This window comes from Oratosquilla oratoria, chromosome 14 (genome assembly GCF_046742065.1).
Source record: "Oratosquilla oratoria isolate Oo_2021 chromosome 14, ASM4674206v1, whole genome shotgun sequence".
Taxonomy (NCBI): Eukaryota; Metazoa; Arthropoda; class Malacostraca; order Stomatopoda; family Squillidae; genus Oratosquilla; species Oratosquilla oratoria.
This window is the reverse complement of record NC_134790.1, coordinates 53,141,188-53,161,892: the sequence shown is the minus strand read 5'-3', so window position 1 is coordinate 53,161,892 and position 20,705 is coordinate 53,141,188. Positions and strand designations below refer to the sequence as shown.

General features: G+C 40.2%; 1 protein-coding gene across 1 annotated transcript in view; it reads right to left on the bottom strand.

The window, feature by feature from the left end:
• The window catches only part of LOC143032873 (ATP-binding cassette sub-family F member 1-like), a 136,052-nt gene that overhangs the window by 2,236 nt on the left and 113,111 nt on the right, over positions 1-20,705 (bottom strand). Inside the window, exon 8 of the mRNA XM_076198063.1 lies at positions 11,768-11,866. Within this exon, the coding sequence (XP_076054178.1) occupies positions 11,768-11,866 (99 nt within the window). The remainder of the gene's footprint in view (positions 1-11,767; positions 11,867-20,705) is intronic.

Genomic DNA, 20,705 nt, shown 5'->3' with positions numbered 1-20,705 from the left:
TAATAGTTTCCAGGGATTTAAAGAGGGTGGGGGGGATACTAACCTCCCCCGATTGACAAGACTAGAGGAGAAACTTGATAAGATGATCGAACATTGGGAGGTTCGGTAACGTAACCAACATTGCGCAAAGAGTTGAAAAATTGGAAGAACTAGAGAAGGCGAACAAAAACTTAACTAATGAAATTGAAGAATTAAAAAGACAGTTAAAAGAAGTAAAAGAGGAGAATGAAGAATTAAAGAGGAAGTAAGGACAACAAAGAGGGTTGGAAAAAAATCCAAGAAAACAGTAACGTTGCATTTACTGACATAATCAAACAACAAATGAAAGAACAAACTGAAGACTCAGTTATTAAAGTGATGAGACAGAAGGAGAATATTGTAAGAGACTTAGCAGATAAAAAGAAATGTATAATTATATTAGGAATGGAAGAGAAACATAACCCAGATAGAACCACAAGAATCAAAGAGGAAAATGAAAAAGTAAGCAGTTTACTAGAATCAGTTCAGGAAGATGAGCCAGAAATAATGAAACAAATCGAAGAGAAGTTTAGGCTCGGAAAGTATAGTACAGATAAGACCAGACCAATTAAAATTAAATTCAGGTCACAAACGACGGCAGAGAATATCTTATCCAAAACAGGAAAACTAGCAACAAGTGAACAATATAAAAAGGTATGGATAAAAAGGGAAATGAATAAAGAGGAAAGAGAGGAGGAAAAAAAGAAAGACATGAAGCTAAGGAAAAAACGAGACCAGAACAGAGTCAGAAAAAGAGAAATTCTATTGGAGAGTAGTGAATATGAAAGTAAGGAAATTCGACATAATAGAGAAAAACAAAAGGGAAACAGAGAACACAATGGAAGTGACAGAAAACTAAGAGTGTCTTACACAAATATAGATGGATTAATAACAGGGTTGAATGAGCTGAATGATTATCTGAAGGAAAAAGAACCGGACATAATGGGAATTGTAGAAACAAAATTAAAAGGTCCACTACCACCCAACAGTGTAGGACATGATACATATAATTATTGGATTAGAAACAGAGAGACAAAACAAGGGGGTGGAGTTATGTTCCTGACTAAGAAGGATATAAACGTGAGGTGTGTCACAAATGGAAAGAATACAGTAGAGATGATTATGATCGAAGTGGAAGACAGAGATAAGAAGAGCAGAAAGTTTGTGATAAATTATGTGCCTCCAAAAATGGCCTCGTGGGAAGAGAGTGAACATAAAAGTATGTTAGAGGGCACAAAGATAACATTAAATAAGATAATGGAAGATGGAAGAATAATTATGATGGGCGACTTTAATTGCAAAGAAATCTGCTGGGAAGAAATGACAGTAAAGGGTGGAGACGGCTCATGGGGAAACGCTCTACTTGAGATGATTACTGACCATAATATGACACAATGGATACAGGAGAACACTAGGTATAGAAATGAAGAACCATCGAGACTAGACCTAATAATTACATCTGAACCTAGAATAGTGGAAAAGATTGAATATAAAACACCAATAATTAAGAGTGACCACATATTGATTGAACTGGAACTAAATGAGGAGAAATACATGAAGAGAAATGAACAATATAGACAAGGAAGAATGATGTATGAAAAAACAAAACTTTGATCAAATAAGAGAATTCTTAAAAAAAAATAAATAAAAAAAAAAATAAAAAAAAAAAAACTGGGAAGGAATATACAAAGAAGAAACAACAGTGGAAGAGAAATGGAATATTTTGACAAAAATTTATAAAAAAAGGAGTGGAAAAATATGTCCCAAGACAAAAACAAGAAAAGGAATATGTAAAATGCTGGTACAACAAAAGTTGTAGGGAGTTAAAAGACAAAAGAGACAAAGCTTGGACCAGATGGAAAAAAGACAAAAGACCTGAAAAATGGAAAATATATACTTGTTATAGAAATGAATATATACAAACGTGCAGAGAGGAAAAGAGAAAATATGAAAAAGATCTCATAGAAAAATGTAAAGATCAACCAAAACTATTCTACAGATTTGTAAACAAACTGAAAAACAAACAAGATTTGGAGAAATTAAGACAAGGAGTTGAATAGACAGAGAATATTGAAATGGCAGAAATTATGCACAAACATTTTATATCAGTGTTTACAAGGGAGAACATACAACCTGAAGAGATCGAATGGAAAGAGAAAGTCCCCCCTATGAAAGAAATAGAAGTAACAAAGAATGAAATATTGGAACACGAGTAATCTTGATGTCAGAAAATTGCATGGACCAGATGAAATAGCAAACTGGATTTTGAAAGAATGCAGGAATGAACTGGCAAACAAAATACATAGCATAATAAACAGTTCCTTAAAAGAAGGAAAAGTTCCAGAAGATTGGAAAAAAGCAAATATAGTACCTATATATAAAGGGGGAAATAAAGAAGACCCTACCAACTATAGACCAGTCTCTCTAACAAGTACAATAGCAAAAATTTGTGAAAGAATTGTCAAAAGTAGATGGGTAAAATATTTAGAAAAAAAAAACAACGTGCTAAATCCAAGGCAATTTGGATTCAGACAAGGACGATCATGCATCACCAATTTAATATGTTTCTATTCAAGGCTAATAGATATAATACAAGAAAGAGATGGATGGGCTGATTGTGCATTTCTAGACCTAAAAAAAGCTTTTGACAAAGTACCACATAAGAAGTTGCTTAAGAAATTAGAAACTGAAGGAGGAATACAGGGCAAACTGCTTAAATGGATGGAAGACTTTTTGCAAGAAAGAAAAATGAGAGTAGTGATAAGAGACAAACACTAAAAATGGGATGAAGTAATACGCGGTGTTCCACAAGGAACAGTTCTGGCCCCAATAATGTTTGCTATATATATTAATGATATGGATGAAGGAATTGAAAGCTATATGAGCTTCTTTGCAGATGATGCAAAACTATTGAAAAAAGTGAACACGGAAGAAGATTGTGAGTCACTACAGAGTAATCTAAATAAAGTACAGGAATGGAGTAGGAAGTGGGAGATGGAGTTCAACACTAAAAAGTGTAGTATAATGGAATTTGGAAAAAGCAAAAACAGAATAACAGGATCATATAAATTGGGAGAAGGAATAAAAAAAGTAGAAAATGAGAAGGACCTGGGAGTCATTATTATGAATAATATGTCACCTGAGAAACATATAAATAAGATTTTTGGAGAAACTTATAATTTAATAAGAGCAATCAAAGTGGCATTTACATACCTGAATGAAGAAATGGTGAAGAAAATTCTAATCACCCTGATAAGACCAAGATTGGAATATGCAGCAACGATATGGTCACCAAGTACAAAAAAATGTATAAAAAAACTTGAAAGAATACAAAGAGCAATTACAAAATTGGCACCAACACTCTCAAAACTATCATATGAGGAGAGACTAGTAAAACTTGAACTACAGACAATAGAGCAAAGAAGAGAGAGAGGAGATTTGATAGCTATTTACAGAATCATGAAAGGCATAGAAATTACTGATAGAGAGAATCTGATAAAATGGGAGGATAGAAATACAAGAGGACACAGAAAGAAAATAAAAAAAGACAGCTATAGAAGAGATTTGAAAAAGAACAGCTTTCCTCACAGAGTAATAGACAGTTGGAACAAGTTAGATGAGAAAGTGGTGTGTGCAAAAACAATACATGAATTTAAAAATAGTTTAGATAAAATGAGATATGAAGACGGGACACCACGAGCATATCTCCCCTTCCCGTAAAATACAACCAGGTAAATACACACTTTCGTCAGATTAACGGAGTGGATTGGAACTCCGGAAAACAACGCATTTTTCATGGATCTCAACTACGAGGAAGTACCTTATTGTATTTGTAGGGAAGGGGAAAACTCGTGGTGTAGTAAAACGGTAATGAAAGGGGAGAAGGGGAGGGATTACTGAGGGAAATGGAAGAAAATGAGGAGGGAGACGAACGGGCTCCCCTGACAGCAGAAAAAATGTAAACAAAAGGTCAGCTGACAACACTGGGGAAATCGAAAATATCAGTAAAAGGTTAGAAATATAGATAAGAGCAGAACAATGGAAGGTGAAGATAATAATTTCCAGGGATTTAATGAGGGGGGTGAGAATACCAACCTCCCCCGATTAGCAAGACTAGAGGAAAAACTTGAACAAATGACCGAACATTGGGAGAAGAGGTTCAGTAACATAGCAAAGATTGCACAGAGTTGAAAAATTGGAAGAACTAGAGAAGGTGAACAAAAACTTAACTAAAGAAATAGAAGATTTAACACAACCCTTCTCCATTCACCCCTATCTTCTGTCCTCTCCCGTCCTTCGTCTACAGACATTCCTCTCTTTTGTAAAGCCCCTTTCACCCCATCCATCTCATCTCATCCTAGGACGCCCCCTCATATTCACTCCTTCCACCTCCGCCTTCCACACTTCTTTTACTAATCTTTCTTCACTCATTCTTTCCATGTGTCCAAACCATCCTAATACTCTTTCATCAACCCTATCTACCAGCTCCCTTTCCACCCCTGTTCTCACCTCCTCATTTCTCACTCTATCTAGCCTAGTAGCCCCTATCATACTTCTCAGACATTTCATCTCAAACACATTCAGACTCCTTCTCTCTTCCTCTCTCATGTTCCATGTTTCTGCCCCATACATTGCTGTTGGCACAATCACTCCTTCATAAGTAGAGCTTGCATTAGGATTAGAAATGGAGAGAGTGAATGGTTTGAGGTAAAGGTGGGACTTCGTCAGGGATGTGTTATGTCGCCCTGGCTGTTCAACTTGTACATGGATGGGGCGGTGCGAGAGGTGAATGCAAGGGTAGTGGGTCAGGGGTTGGAGATGATTAAAGAAAATGGAGAAAAGTGGGAGGTGAGCCAGCTGTTGTTTGCTGATGACACTGAACTTGCAGCAGGATCAGAAGAGGGATTGAGGAAGTTAGTGACAGAGTTTGAGAAGGTGTGAGAAAAAAGGAAGCTGAAGATAAATGTGGGCAAAAGTAAGGTGATGAGATGTACAAAGGGAGAGATTGACAGTAGGCTGGAAGTGAGCATTAAGGGTGAGAAACTGGAGGAAGTGGATAGTTTCAGATACTTGGGTGTGAATGTGACAGGAAAGGGAGGAGTGGGGGTGGAGGTAGAATGTAGATTGTGAGAAGTGAGTAAATGCCTTCGTGGACTGAAATGTGTAATGAGAAATAGACATCTGGGAATGGATGCTAAGAGGAGGTTATATAGGGATGGAATGGGTGGGAATGATTTTATGCCTTTTCCTTTTTGGCTACCTCCCTTGTAAAGGGGAAAAAACCTTGGTATATGTATGTATGTATGTATATATAGGTACTATATTTGCCCTTCTCCAATCTTTTGGAACTTTTCCTTCTTTCAAGGAACTGTTTATTATGCTATGTATTTTGTCTGCCAGTTCATTCCTGCATTGTTTCAAAATCCAGTTTGTTATTTGATCTGGTCCATGCGATTTTCTGACATCAAGATTACTCAAGTGTTTCATTATTTCATTCCTTGTTATTTCTATTTCTTTCATAGGGGGGACTTTCTCCTCCCATTCGATATCTCTAGGTTGTATGTTCTCCCTTGTAAAGACCGATTTAAATTGATTGTTCATAATTTCTGCCATTTCTATTTCCTCTGTGTATTCCACTCCTTGTCGTAGGTTCTCTAATTCTTGTTTGTTTTTCAGTTTGTTGTTTACATATCTGTAAAATAGTTTTGGTTGATCTTTACATATTTCAATGACATCTTTTTCATATTTTCTCTTTTCTTCTCTGCACACTTGATATTCATTTCTATAACTAAAATATATTTTCCATTTTTCAGGTCTTTTGTATTTTTCCATTTTGTCCAAGCTTTATCTCTTTTGTCTTTTAACTCACTACAGCTTTTGTTATACCAGCACTTTACATATTCTTTTTTTTTTGCTTTCGTCTTGGGACATACTTTTCCACTCTTTTATTAAAAAAAAAAAAAAAAAAAAAAAAATCAATATATTCCATTTCTCTTCCACTGTTGTTTCCTCTTTGTATATTCTTTCCCAGTCTTCTTTTTGAAAGAATTCTCTTTTTCTATAATTTTTTTTTTCATGCATCAATCTTCCTTTTCAATATTGTTCATTACTTTTCATGTATTTTTCCTCATTCAGTCCCAGTTCAACCAATATGTGGTCACTTTTACTTTTTGGTGTCTTATATCAATCTTTTCCACTATTTCAGGTTCTGATGTGATTATTAGGTCCAGTCTCGATGGTTCTTCTTCATTTCTATACCTAGTGTTCTCTTGAATCCATTGTGTCATTGTATGGTCAATAATCATCTCAAGTAGAACATTTCCCCATGAGTCATCACCACCCTTTACTGTCATCTCTTCCCAGCAGACTACTTTGCAATTAAAGTCGCCAATTATAACTATTCTTCCTCCATCTTCCATTATCTTATTTAATGTTAACCTTGTGTCTTCTAACATACTTTTATGTTCTCTCTCTTCCCACGAGGCCATTTTTGGAGGCACATAATTTATTACAAACTTTCTGCTCTTCCTATCTCTGTCTTCCACTTCCATCATAATCTATTCTTTCCATATGTGACATTCCTCACGTTTATATCCTTCTTAGTCAGGAACATAACTCCACCCCCTTGTTTTGTCTCTCTGTTTCTAATCCAATAATTATATGCACCATGTCCTACACTGTTGGGTGGTAGTGGACCTTTTAATTTTGTCTCTACAATTCCCATTATGTCCGGTTCTTTTTCCTTCAGATAATCATTCAGTTCGTTCAAGCCTGTTATTAATCCATCTATATTTGTATACGACACTCTTAAATTTCTGTTACTTCCATTGTATTTTCTGTTTCCCTTTTGTTTTTCTCTGTTATGGTCCATTTCCTCACTTTCATATTCACTACTCTCCAATAGAATTCCTTGTTTTCTCTGTTCTTCTCTCGTTTTTTCCTTAGCTTCTTGTCTTTTCGTTTTTTCCTCCTTTCTTTCCTCTTTATTCATTTCTCTTTTTATCCATACCTTTTTATATTGTTCACTGTCTGTTAGTTTCCCTGTTTTTGCTAAGATATTCTCTGCTGTCGTTTGTGACCTGAATTTAATCTTAATTGGTCTGGTCTTATCTGTACTATATTTCCTGAGTCTATACATTTCTTCAATTTGTTTCCCTATTTCAGGTTCATCTTCCTGAACTAATTCTAATATATTGTTTACTTTTTCTTTTTCCTCCTTAATTCTCGTAGTCATGTTCAAGTTATACTTCTCTTCCATCCCTAATATAATTATACATTTCTTTAAATCTGCTAAGTCTCTTACTATATTCTCCTTCTCCCTCATTACTTTAATAACTGTATTTTCAGTTTGTTCTTTCATCTGCTATGTCACTATGTCTATGCAATTTTATTGTTCTCTTGGACTGTCTTCCAACCCTGTGCTTCTTTTGCTATGGACTCTTTATTCTCTCTATTATTCCTCTTTAATTCCTCATTCTCACCTTTTACTTCCTTTAACTGTTTTTTCAATTCTACTTCCCTGTGGTGGGGGAAAAGAATACTGCCACCAAGTATTTCCACTTGGATCGTAAGAGGCGAGAGGAAAGGGCCGGGGATTGGGACTAGGCATCCTTCTCCTTGTAGCCCCACAGGGGACATTCCTAAACGAAAAAGTAAAGGCCTTATCGAGAGGGTCTGGGAGTTTTCCGACCAGCACCCTAAGGTTTGGGTCTTTTAATGTGTGTGGATCTGGTACAGATGAGAGTAAAAGGGGATAGGTAGTATGTTTGTGAGAAGAAAGATGGATGTGTTGGCTTTGAGTGAAACTAAGTTCAAAGGGAAGGGTGAGTGTAAGTGGGAGGTTATCAGGAGAGAAGAGAGGGCGAGGTAGGGAAGGGGTGGCTATTCAAGTAAGTGAAGAGATAGGTAAACGTGTAGTGGAGTGGAAGGAGGTTTCCTCAAGGATAATGTGGATGAAGGTGAAACTGGGAAAGGAGATGTGGGTCTTTGTAAGTGCATATAGAAGAGTATAGAAGAAAGGGAGGCCTTTTGGATAGATTTAAATGAGTGCATAGAGGATTTAGGGAGAAATATCAATGTAATAGTACTGGGAGACCTTAATGCTAGGGTAGGAAATGGTCCAATTGATGGAGTAGTTGGGAAATGTGGAGGTCCAGGAAAGAATTGTAGTGGAGAGTTGATGGTGGAAAAGTGTCTAGAAAGAGAGTTGATGACAGCAAATACAGTGTTTCGGAAGAAAGTCAAGTATAAGTACACATGGGAGAGGGTGGTGGATGGAAGGGTGGTAGAGCGATGATGGATTATGTAGTAGTAAATATGATTAGGATAGGAAGAGTTAAGGATGTACATGTGCTAAGGGGAGAGGGTGGGGGAGTATCAGATCATTTTTTGGTGGAAGGTAAGTTGAGAGTGGAAGATAGATGGAGAAAGAGGAAAGGGACAAAAGGTAAGGAGGTGCTTAGAGTGAACTCTTTAAATGAAAAGGAAAAGGAGAAGGCGTACAAGAAGCTGAAGGAGGAGTGGGAGGGAGTGAAGGATAGAGTAGAGCTAGGTGTGGAGGAGGAGTGGGAGGGAGTGAAGGATAGAGTAGAGCTAGGTGTGGAGGAGGAATGGGGATGGTTCAAGGAGGGAGTCACAAAGTGTACAAAGATGGTGTGTGGAACAAGAAGGACAGGAGGAAATAGAAAGAAGGGTAGTGAATGGTGGGATGAGGAAACAAAGAAGGTTGAAGAAGAGAAGAAGCGAGCTTTCACAGATTGGTTACAAAATAGGATGAGGGAGTCATATGAGAGGTACAAAGAAAAGAAAAGAGAAGTAAAGCAAAAGGTAAAGGAGGCAAAGAGGAGGGCCGATGTGAAGTGGGGTAAAAGTATGACAGAACATTTTGAAAGTAGTAAAAAGATGTTTTGGAAATAAATTAAGAGAGGAAGAGGAGGCGAATCAAGTAGAGAAGAAAAGGTAAAAGGTGCAGATGGAGAGATGATAATGGAAGAGAAGGCAGTAAGGGGAAGATGGGCAGAGTATTTTAGGGAGTTGCTAAATGTGAAGGAGGATAGGGAGGGAAAGATAGTTGCAGTGGGAAATGCTATGAAAATGACCGTGATGGGTGAGGAAAATGGAGGAGAAATAAGGAAGGATGAAATGAAGGCAGTTAAGATGATGAAAGCAGGTAAGGCACCTGGTCTGGATGGATGCCATGCAGAATTTCTAAAAAAAAAGGAGGTACGGTGATGGTGGACTGGCTGGTGAGGTTATTTAATGTTTGTTGGAGAGAGGGTAGAATGCTGGAGGACTGGAGGAGTGCCTGTATAGTTCCACTTTACAAGGGAAAAGGGGTCAAGTGTGATTGTAGTAGTTTCAGAGGGATTAGCTTGTTAAGTGTAGTTGGGAAGGCTTATGGGAGGATCTTGATTGAGAGGATTAGGAGAGGAACAGAGGGAGTAATTGGTGAGGAACAGTGTGGATTTAGGACGGGTAGAGGTTGTGTAGATCAGATCTTTGTGGTAAGACAGATATGTGAGAAAGCTATGGGAAAGGGGAAGGATGTTTTTGGGGCTTTTATGGATCTGGAAAAGGCTTACGATAGGGTAGACAGAAAGGCACTGTGGGAGGTTATGCAGATATATGGGATAGGAGGAAAGCTAGGAGCTGTCAAGAGTTTTTATGAGAGTAGTAGAGCTTGTTTCAGGATTAGAAATGGAGAGAGTGAGTGGTTCAAGGTAAAGGTGGGACTTCGTCAAGGATGTCGCCCTGGCTGTTCAACTTATACATGGATGGGGTGGTGCAAGAGGTAAATGCAAGTAGTGGGTCAGGGATTGGAGATGGTTAAAGAAAATGGAGAAAAGTGGGAGGTGAGCCAGCTGTTGTTTGCGGACGACACTGTGCTTGTGGCAGGATCAGAGGAGGGATTGAGGAAGCTGGTGGCAGAGTTAGGGAGAGTATGTGATAGAAGAAAGCTAAAGATAAATGTGGGTAAAAGTAAGGTGATGAGATGTACAAGGGGTGAAAGTGGCAGTAGACTGGAAGTGAGCATTAAGGGAGAGCGACTGGAGGAAGTGGATAGTTTTAGATACTTGGGTGCAAATGTGGCAGGAAAAGGTGGAGTGAAGGTGGAGGTAGAATGTAGGTTGAGAGAAGCGAGTAAATGCCTTGGTGGATTGAAGAGTGTAATGAGGAATAGACATTTGGGAATGGATGCTAAGAGGAGACTGTATGAAGGAGTGATTGTGCCAACGGCACTGTATGGGGCAGAAACATGGAACATAAGAGAGGAAGAGAGAAGGAGTTTGAATGTGTTTTGAGATGAGGTGTCTGAGAAGTATGATGGGGGTTACTAGGCTAGAGTGAGAAATGAGGAGGTGAGGAGGAGAACTGGGGTGGAAAGGGAGTTGGGAGATAGGGTTGATGAAAGAATATTAGGATGGTTTGGACACATGGAAAGAATGAGTGAAGAAAGACTAGTAAAAGAGGTATGGAAGGCAGATGTAGAGGGAGTGAACATGTGGGGACGTCCTAGGATGAGGTGGATGGATGGGGTGAAGGGGGCTTTGGGGAAGAGGGGAATGTCTGTTGAGGAAGGACAGGAGAGGACAGAAGACGGGTGAATGGAGAATGGTTGTATATGGATGATGTTGTGATGCACGAGGTGGAATGGGCGGGGGGGGGGGGTGAGGTAGTATGTGTGAGCAAAATTTGACGCAGCCCGAAGGGATTTCTACCCGTCTTCTTCTTTTATGCATGGGGGGACGGAGAGGGGGGGGTTGCCGATTTAATGAAGCGGCCTTGCTGTGGATGTGCTGTGTCTTGCGACACTGCTTCTGACCCAGGGTAGTGGACAAGGTGCAGGGATGACCCGTCATCCAGGAGGTGCTAAGATAAGAGGGAGGGTGGAGGGGTGTGGAGTGTATTCAGGGATGGAATGGGTGGGAATGATTTATGCCTTTTCCTTTTTGGCTACCTCCCTTGTAAGGGGGAAAAAGCCTTGGTATATGTATGTACTTTTTTAGTTAGGCTTTGGTTTTCCTTCTTTAATTGTTCAAATTTATCAACTCGCTGTGCAATCTGTGTGAGTTGACCTAGCCTACTTTCCCAGTGTTGAGCCAATTTTTCTGGTCTTTCCTCTAGCCTTGCTAATCAGGAGAGGTTGGCATCCCCCCCTTCATTAAATCCATTGAAATTTTATCTTCACTTTCTATTTTGTTGTTCTTATTTATATTTCTAAACTTAATGATTTTACTGAAATTATTCACTTCTGCAGCATCAGCTGAGGACCTTTTGTTGACTTTTTTTCCATTAGGTGGCGCCCTTGCGCCTCCTTCCTCATTTCCTTCCATTTCCCTCAGTAATCCCTCCCCTTCTCCTTTTTCATCACCTTCCTACTACACCACGAGCTTTCCCCTTCCCTATAAATACAAAAAGGCACTTTCTCGTTGTTGAGATCCACGAAAATTTCCCTTCTTCTTCGGAGCTCCAATCTTCGCTGTGAATCGGTCTACGTGTGTGTGTGCACACACAATGGGCCCTGCTGTTGAGATGCTGTGTCTTAAGACATAAGGGATAACAAATGGGTGATGGACGGGTGTGGGATGTGTGAAGGCTATATATATGCTTTGGTCATGCTACCCCCCCCCCCCTTTTATAAGGGAGAAAGGGCCTTTTAGGATGCATATATTTATATACTTGATGTACACCATAAAAGTGCAATCAACACTGTAAAAACGAAATAGATCTCTACAATCATATGACTTACAGCTTGTTTCTTGGTGGCTCCTGATGCCTTCATTTCCTTAATACGTTTCTCTTGCTTTTCCCAGGCCTTCAGCTGTTCTTTGCGCTTCTGTACCAACATCTGCAACAAGAGATCAACACATTTTTAACAAACAAAAGATTTTCAGCCTCCTTCATTATACTCCAGTCTGAGCACCACTAGCTGACAGTAGAAGAGAAGAAACTCCTGGTTGTCAGTTCTCTTTTATGTACAAAGATGAAGTAAATATAACTGAAACTGATCAAGACATTTGGGAATGGATGCTTAGAGGGGATTGTATGGAGTGATTGCACTGACAGCACTGTATGGGGCAGAAACATGGAACATAAGACATAAAGAAAGGAATTTAAATGTGTTTGAGAAGTATGGTAGTGAAGAAAGATTAGTAAAAGAGGTGTGGAAGGCAGAGGTGGAAGGAGTAAACATGTGGGGGTGACCAAGGATGAGATAGATGGATGGGTAAAAGGGGCATTGGGAAAGAGAGGAATGTCTGTTGAGGAAGGAAGGGAGAAGACAGAAGATGGAGGTGAATTTACCTAGTTGTATTCTATGGGAAAGGGAGCTATGTTCATGGTGACTCGTTTTTGTATCTCGCAAGATCAATTTTGTTCTTAAATTCTTGTATTGTGTTTGCACACAATATTTTTTCGTCCAATTTGTTCCATATATCTATCAATCTGTATGGGAAGCTGTTCTTTTTCAGGTCTCTTCTGTAGCTGTCCTTTTTGAGTTTCATTCCATGTTCTCTTGTTTTTCCTCTGTCCCTCTTTATTAAGTCCTTTCTATCAAGGCATTCTTTTCCTTTCATAATTCTGTAGATAGTTAGTAGGTCCCCTCGTTCTCTTCTTTGTTCCAGGATCAGCAATTCCAGTTCAGCCACTCTTTGTTCATATGTCAGATTTGAAAGTGTTGGGACCATCTTTGTTGTTGCTCTTTGTATTCTAATTTTTTTTATATTCTTTTTTGTACTGGGTGACCATATCAGTGCTGCATATTCCAGTTGGCATTATCAGGGTTTGCAATATTTTCTTAATCATTTCCTTATCCAGGTATCTAAAGGCCATCTTTATTGATCTCAACAAATTGTATGTTTTTCCGACTATTTTATTTATATGTTTATCTGGCAACATGTCTTTGGTGATGCTTACTCCTAGGTCTCTATCAGAATTTAATTTCTTTACTTCTTTTCCATCAATTTTATACTGTCCTGATATTCTATTCCTTCTACTCCCAAATTTGATTATACTGCATTTCTTGATGTTAAATTCTGCTTCCCATTTCTTGCTCCACTCTGAGACTTTGTTCAGATCACTCTGTAATGAGTCAAAGTCTATTTCGGAGTTTATTCTCTTTAATAACTTTGCGTCATCCACAAAGAAGTTCATATAACATTCAATACTATTGTCCATGTCATTTACATATATAGCAAACATTATCAGAGCCAGCACTGACCCCTGTGGGGCTCCACTACTCATTTCTTCCCATCCTGAATATTTGTCTCTGAGCACTACTCTCATTTTTCTTCCACATAGGAAGTCCTCCATCCAATTCAATAGTTTTCTATGTATGCCTCCTATTGTTTCCAGTTTATATAGCAATTTTCTATGTGGTACCTTATCAAATGCCTTTTGTGAGTCCAGGAAGGCACCACTAGCTGACAGTAGAAGAGTAGAAACTCCTGGTTGTCAGTTCTCTTTTATGTACAAAGATTTAGTAAATTTAACAGAAACTGATCAAGACATTTGGGAATGGATACTTACAGGGGATATTATGAAGGAGTGATTGTGCCGACAGCACTGTATGGGGCAGAAACATACAACATAAGAGACAAAGAAAGGAGTTTAATTGTGTTTGAGAAGTATGGTACTGAAGAAAGATTAGTAAAAGAGATGTGGAAGGCAAAGGTGGAAGGAGGAAACATGAGGGGGTGACTAAGGATGAGATAGATGGATGGGTAAAAGGGCATTGGGAAAGAAGGGAATGTCTGTTGAGGAAGGAAGGGAGAAGACAGAAGATAGGGGTGAGTGGTGAATGGTTGTGTATAGATGATGCTGTGATGCATGGAAGGGAGAGGGTGAGGGAGTATGTGTGAATGATATTTTGATGCAGCTTTAAGGGATTTCTCCCGGTCTATTTCTGCACGAGGGAACAGAGAGGAGTGATTGCTGAATAAATGAACCGGCTTTGCTGTGGATGTGCGTGTCTTACTACATTGCTTCTGACCAAGGCAGTGGGCAAGATGCAGGGATGACCCCTCATGTAGGAGGACCCAAGATAAGAAGAGGGGAGGGGGTAAATGGGAGTGGAGTATGTGGGAATGGAATGGGTAGGAGTGGATTTAAGGCCTATCTCGTGGCTGAGTATGGAAGCTGTATCTTGATTTTTACTATCTAAAAAAATATAATACAGTACCCCCCCACCCTACTGTGGCTGGGTCATGTGCGCTGTGTACGGCATATTACGTTTTCTGTTGTTACATATATTTGCTAACAAAAGAAGCTGTGTATTTTGCACAATATTTATGCTTTTGTATGATAAATAATAGCATACGAGCTAATATGTTGACAGATGCTGTGACAGTTGACACAGTATTATGGGAAGGCAATACGTGATTGTGTGAATACTGACGTTCAGACAATGCGTAAAGCTATCATGGTCTCCTACCTGCATTCTGTCAGCACAGATGAGAAGCCATTGCATTCTTACTGTCCTAAGGAGAAGACTCGTGGTGTTTTTTTTTCCAGAGAGCACTAGCCAGGCAAGAGGAACCCGAGTCTCACAGAGTCAAGAAGCCGTTCCTGGCGAAGATTCCCACTGAGAAGTGGAAATCCATCCTGGCAATATATCAAGACCTCACCTCTACAGAGCTTTTAGAGAAATGCCTCAAGGGAAGGACACAAAACCAAAATGAAAGCTTCCATGCAAAGATCTGGGCTTTGAGTTCAAAGAGGAAGTTTGCATCAGCAGCTAGAGTTCAATTCTGTGCTCAAGTTGCAGTTCTGAACCACATCTTTGGTTATGAACTTGCATATATGCCATCAGCAAGAGGGACAACAACCAGTGATGCCATAAAACAGCTTAGGATGGCAGATAAAGATCGTCTGTCGCCAAAGATGCATCGCGCCAAGAAAAGGAAAAGTGCAATATAACCCTGGTGGATACTAACTGGATTCATCATATAAACCTGTAATTAATCAAAAGCTGGCAACAAAGAGTAGGGTTGTGCCTATGATACCCTTTCAACACCATAACATCCTAAATGATGAAAGGGGACCAGTAACCATGAACAAAAAAACTATGACGCTCATTCCTGAAAAACTTGATTTTTGCACATTTAACTTGATTCATATCCAAAACGCCTTCACTGATTTTTAACTGCAAATCCTTTTCGGATTCAGCATAATTGGGAGAACATTTGGAGGCAGATTTATGTCCTGTCAAGGACTAGTAGGATTTTTTCATATATATATTTTGATATTTTTTTGCTTTTTTCATCAACTTACTTTGGATTTTTTTTTCTCATAATAGACTGATCAGAACATCATAATTCTGCCTCCGTTTCTTCATCTTTCTTAGCCCATTATAAAGACAAAAAATAATATCCAGTCAAAGGTCTATCCTCTGAATCAATTTCAAAATTTTCAAAAATTACCCCTCGAAAATAAAAATAAAAAGTCACAATAAAAAAAGTATAAGCATAAATGACTTGAAAACTCAGTGGTATCTTCTCTGAGACAAGACAGTTACTAGGAAAAAATCTCAGCCACTTTCACCCCAAACTAAAAAAAGTTCGATTTTCTAATGGAGGATCCCCTTAAGTGTAGTTGGGAAGGCTTATGGAAGGATCTTGATTGAGAGGATTAGGAGAGGAACAGAGGGAGTAATTGGTGAGGAATAGTGTGGATTTAGGACGGGTAGAGGTTGTGTAGATCAGATCTTTGTGGTAAGACATATGTGAGAAAGCTATAGGAAAGTGGAAGGATGTTTTTTGGTCTTTTATGGATCTGGAAAAGGCTTATGATAGGGTAGACAGAAAGGTACTGTGGGAAGTTATGCAGATATATGGGATAGGAGGAAAGCTTCTGGGAGCTGTCAAGAGTTTTTATGAGAGTAGTAGAGCTTGTGTCAGGATTGGAAATGGAGAGAGTGAGTGGTTCGAGGTAAAGGTGGGACTTCGTCAAGGATGCGTTATGTCGCCCTGGCTGTTCAACTTATACATGGATGGGGTGGTGCAAGAGGTAAATGCAAGGGTAGTGGGTCAGGGATTGGAGATGGTTAAAGAAAATGGAGAAAAGTGGGAGGTGAGCCAGCTGTTGTTTGCGGACGACACTGCGCTTGTGGCAGGATCGGAGGAGGGATTGAGGAAGTTGGTGGCAGAGTTTGGGAGAGTATGTGATAGAAGAAAGCTAAAGATAAATGTGGGTAAAAGTAAGGTGATGAGATGTACAAGGGGTGAAAGTGGCAGTAGACTGGAAGTGAGCATTAAGGGAGAGCGACTGGAGGAAGTGGATAGTTTTAGATACTTGGGTGCAAATGTGGCAGGAAAAGGTGGAGTGAAGGTGGAGGTAGAATGTAGATTGAGAGAAGCGAGTAAATGCCTTGGTGGATTAAAAAGTGTAATGATGAATAGACATTTGGGAATGGATGCTAAGAGGAGACTGTATGAAGGAGTGATTGTGCCAAAAGCACTGTATGGGGCAGAAACATGGAACATAAGAGAGGAAGAGAGAAGGAGTTTGAATGTGTTTGAGATGAGGTGTCTGAGAAGTATGATGGGGGTTACTAGGCTAGATAGAGTGAGAAATGAGCAGGTGAGGAGGAGAACTGGGGTGGAAAAGGAGCTGGGAGATAGGGTTGATGAAAGAGTATTAGGATGGTTTGGACACATGGAAAGAATGAGTGAAGAAAGACTAGTAAAAGAGGTATGGAAGGCAGATGTGGAGGGAGTGAACATGAGGGGACATCCTAGGATGAGGTGGATGGATGGGGTGAAGGGGGCTTTGGGGAAGAGGGGAATGTCTGTTGAGGAAGGACAGGAGAGGACAGAAGACGGGTGAATGGAGAATGGTTGTATATGGATGATGTTGTGATTGCATGAGGTTGAATGGGCGGGGGGATGGGGGGTGAGGTAGTATGTGTGAGCAAATTTTGATGCAGCCCAAAGGGATTTCTCTCCGTCTTCTCCTTTTATGCAATGGGGGGACGGAGAGGGGGGGGTCGCCGATTTAATGAAGCGGCCTTGCTGTGGATGTGCTGTGTCTTGCGACACTGCTTCTGACCCAGGACAGTGGACAAGGTGCAGGGATGACCTGTCATCCAGGAGGTGCTCAGATAAGAGGGAGGGTGGAGGGGTGTGGAGTGTATTCAGTGATGGAATGGGTGGAAATGATTTTATGCCTTTCCCTTTTTGGCTACCTCCCTTGTAAGGGGGAAAAAGCCTTGGTATATGTATGTATGTAATATCTAGGATAGACAAACACGACATCTAAGCTGGGGATATCATTCAGTCTGACGTCTTCTGGGAGACAGATAACTATGTGGATTTCGTCACAGAATTTAAAAAAGCCTTTGCCACCTTTGAGTCACTTTCTCCTGTATACTCTCTTGCCATGACTTTAAATCATGGGCCATATACCACTTAGGACAGAGCACCTGAAATAGCGTCCACATTCAAAAGTGAATTAAGAGAAAGCCTTAAGCAGTCAAATTGGGTTGTAGACAAAAAGATTGCACTGGAACATGTACTGTAGTATCTATAATGGCGTATCTCCGATTCCTCTCTCAATTGCACCCAGAAACATTACAAAGGGCTAGCACTCTTGCAACTATTACCAAAAACTAGGCCACATGGAAAGCATGTGCTACCACAAATACCCAACACAGCCAAACCAATACTGCAACTTCCACGGGACCTGCTTTCACTCTTCCAACTAATGTCGTGTATATTGCACTCACAGACACAGCACAAATGAGGATCAACATTCCCTGCAAGGTACTCATGTAACCCATCTCCTACATATTCATGTCACACATCTCCCTCAGGTCAGTCACATGACCCCTCTCCCACATAACTCCGTACTACTAAGCCTCAATGCCATTCAAGGACAGTGAACCCTTACACTGACATACAGACTTCAACGTTACCAGTATACACACTGAACATCCCAGACACATCTCCCCATACATTAACCTTCAACGCCACATCTGAAAACACCAGCCTCCGGAAACATATTCATAATCATATCACTCACCACTCCATTAACCCCTTCCATACGGTGCCGCATACGTAGGCGTCATGAGGAGCAAGTGGATACGCGACGCTGCCATATCGGCGTCTTGATTATATTTATTGTAGTTGCCCCTCCGTAATGACATTCTCCCTAAACTGTCTGTAATCACATTTTCTATGGTTATCAAAATTCACGGGTGAAAGAGAGAACGATCGATATAAGCGGTGACTATATTTTATGATGCGAGTATTATTACGACACGTCGTATGGCTGGCATCGGCTGCTGCCCGTGAGATTTAAGGCCCGTACTGAAGAGGTTAACACACTGAAAGACAACACACTGCTGCATGCCAGACCCCCTGATATCCACCCTTCTGAATCCTCTCTCCCACGAAAGGACAGAGTCCACTTGGCCAGACTGCGGTGCAGCCACCACCCAGCACTTCTAAGCTACCAGAAGAGGCTGGATGACCACATTGTGAACAGCTGCCCAGGATGTAACACTTCACCCCATACCATACAACACATAATGGAAGACTGCATTATACACAATCATGCACGCAAACAACACAACATACACTCTATAAAGGATTTGTGGGAAAACCCAGTTTCGGCTGTGGCATTCCTTGGGGAGATGGGACGGCTTGGACAGACAGTCTAGGGAACGACAACAACAACACTAAACTGACAGTTTGTCTCGACACCAGTGAACATCATGTCAGTGAACAGTTTTCATAAATTCCACACCCAAACAAAGCAAGTAGCCATTTTGGAACCCCCCCAGACGTAAATTTGTTCAATGTGGATGGAGTCCCTTTCCCTATCATTGGAAAATTCTCTCTTGACATTAGCTTCAAAGACGAGTGCCTATCAATTTCAGTTTCCACTTATGTAGCTGATGTTCACTTTCCTGCTGATATCCTCATAGGATTGATGAAGCAACGTATCATTATTTATCCAGCTCAACATGGCATCATTTATGCAGGTCACTTCCTCCCTGCATTGCCATCTGCAAATTCTCCTAAAGTCAATCACCTCAATGTGACCAAGCAGGTAAAGCCTGATTTAACGTCAAGTAATTCTAGCACAACTGTTCAAACTAACTTTGTTTCATCACATGAGAATGTACCAGCTCTTGATGGCACTAATGAACATACACATACACATCTGTCAACACTGGAACAGAGAAGAGAAAGAGGCAATTTGTTGACCATTTTCAGAATTATGAAAGGGATGGAAATTCTTGATAGAGACAACTTATTAAAGTGGGACAGAAGAGAAACAAGAGGACATGAAAAGAAACTAAAGACAGTTACAGAAGAGACCTGAAAAAAGCTTCCCACACAGTGATTGATTTCTGGAACAAACTGAACGGAGAAACAGTGAATGCCAGAACTATACACAATCTTAAACTGGATGTGGAGAGATACAAAAACAGGTTACAAGCATAGCTCTCATCCCGTAAAATACAACTAGGTAAATACATGACTCTAACCCTTCCACTTCACTACCAGCTGTAGGAAGACATTCCAAGCATAACAGGTGTGCACACTCTTCTCATAGGTCAAAATCTACGAAACGAAAGACAAAACACCCAGTAAATAACATTGATCTTTCACCAGTGGAGGACCATTTTTGCCCCTCTTAGAGGAATTCAACACATTCCATTCCAGTCTTGGAAGTGTTATCTACTCTCCAACACACGCAGTGCTTATCAGCCCAAAAACGCTGTTCCCTCATGAATACACATGGATACATATACGAGTTTTCCAAGCACAAGACACCAATGTACTCTGTATGCCAGAAACTTGCCATGTAAATGGCATTTCCCTGATTTCAGCCATCAGCTCTACGTCAAAGGTCATACTTGCATCTTAATTGCCAATGACACTAACGCATCCCTCCATCTCATAGTTGGTACAAACATTTGCGATTTCAAATTTATCCTTCAGGTATTAAAGGCATGGATGACAAGTTCCCAACCTCTCAAGTTTGTGCCAGTTTCCGATGTGCAAGCAGCACAGGAACCCATTGATGCATCTCAGCTTAACCATATTGATTTCCCTGATGCACAAGCAGACTTGCTTGCACTTTGCAACAAGTTCAGACAGACCATTGCCACAGAAGGTAAACCCCTTGGAGCCACTAATCTTATTCAGCATCATATACCCCTTTGTGCGAACTCAAAACCATGTTACATTCCCACATACAGATTACCACACAGCAAATGCATGATTGTAGATAACTTTATTCAAGACATGATTGTGCAAGATGTCACTGAACCCTCCATTAGTGAATGGAATTTTCCACTCTTCATAGTGCCAAAACAAGACAGGTCCTTCCGACCTGTAGTAGATTTCAGAGAGTTGAATAAACTCACTGTTCCTGACCGATACCCGATTCCACTCCTTCACTCTGTTGGTGAAAACAACATAGTTTTCACAACCTTGGACCTTAAGTTGGGATATTTCCAGATCCCCCTTGCCCCAGAGTCTAGGCCGCTGACAGCTTTTAGCACATCCACAGGACACTATTAATTCAAATGACTTGCCATGGGTCTCGTATCAGCTCCTTCAGTGTTCACACGTCTCATGCACAAAGTTCTTGCAGATCTTATTGGTCATTCTGTGTTCATGTACCTCAATGTCATCATAGCTTCCAAATCAATTGATGAACGTCTTCACACTCTA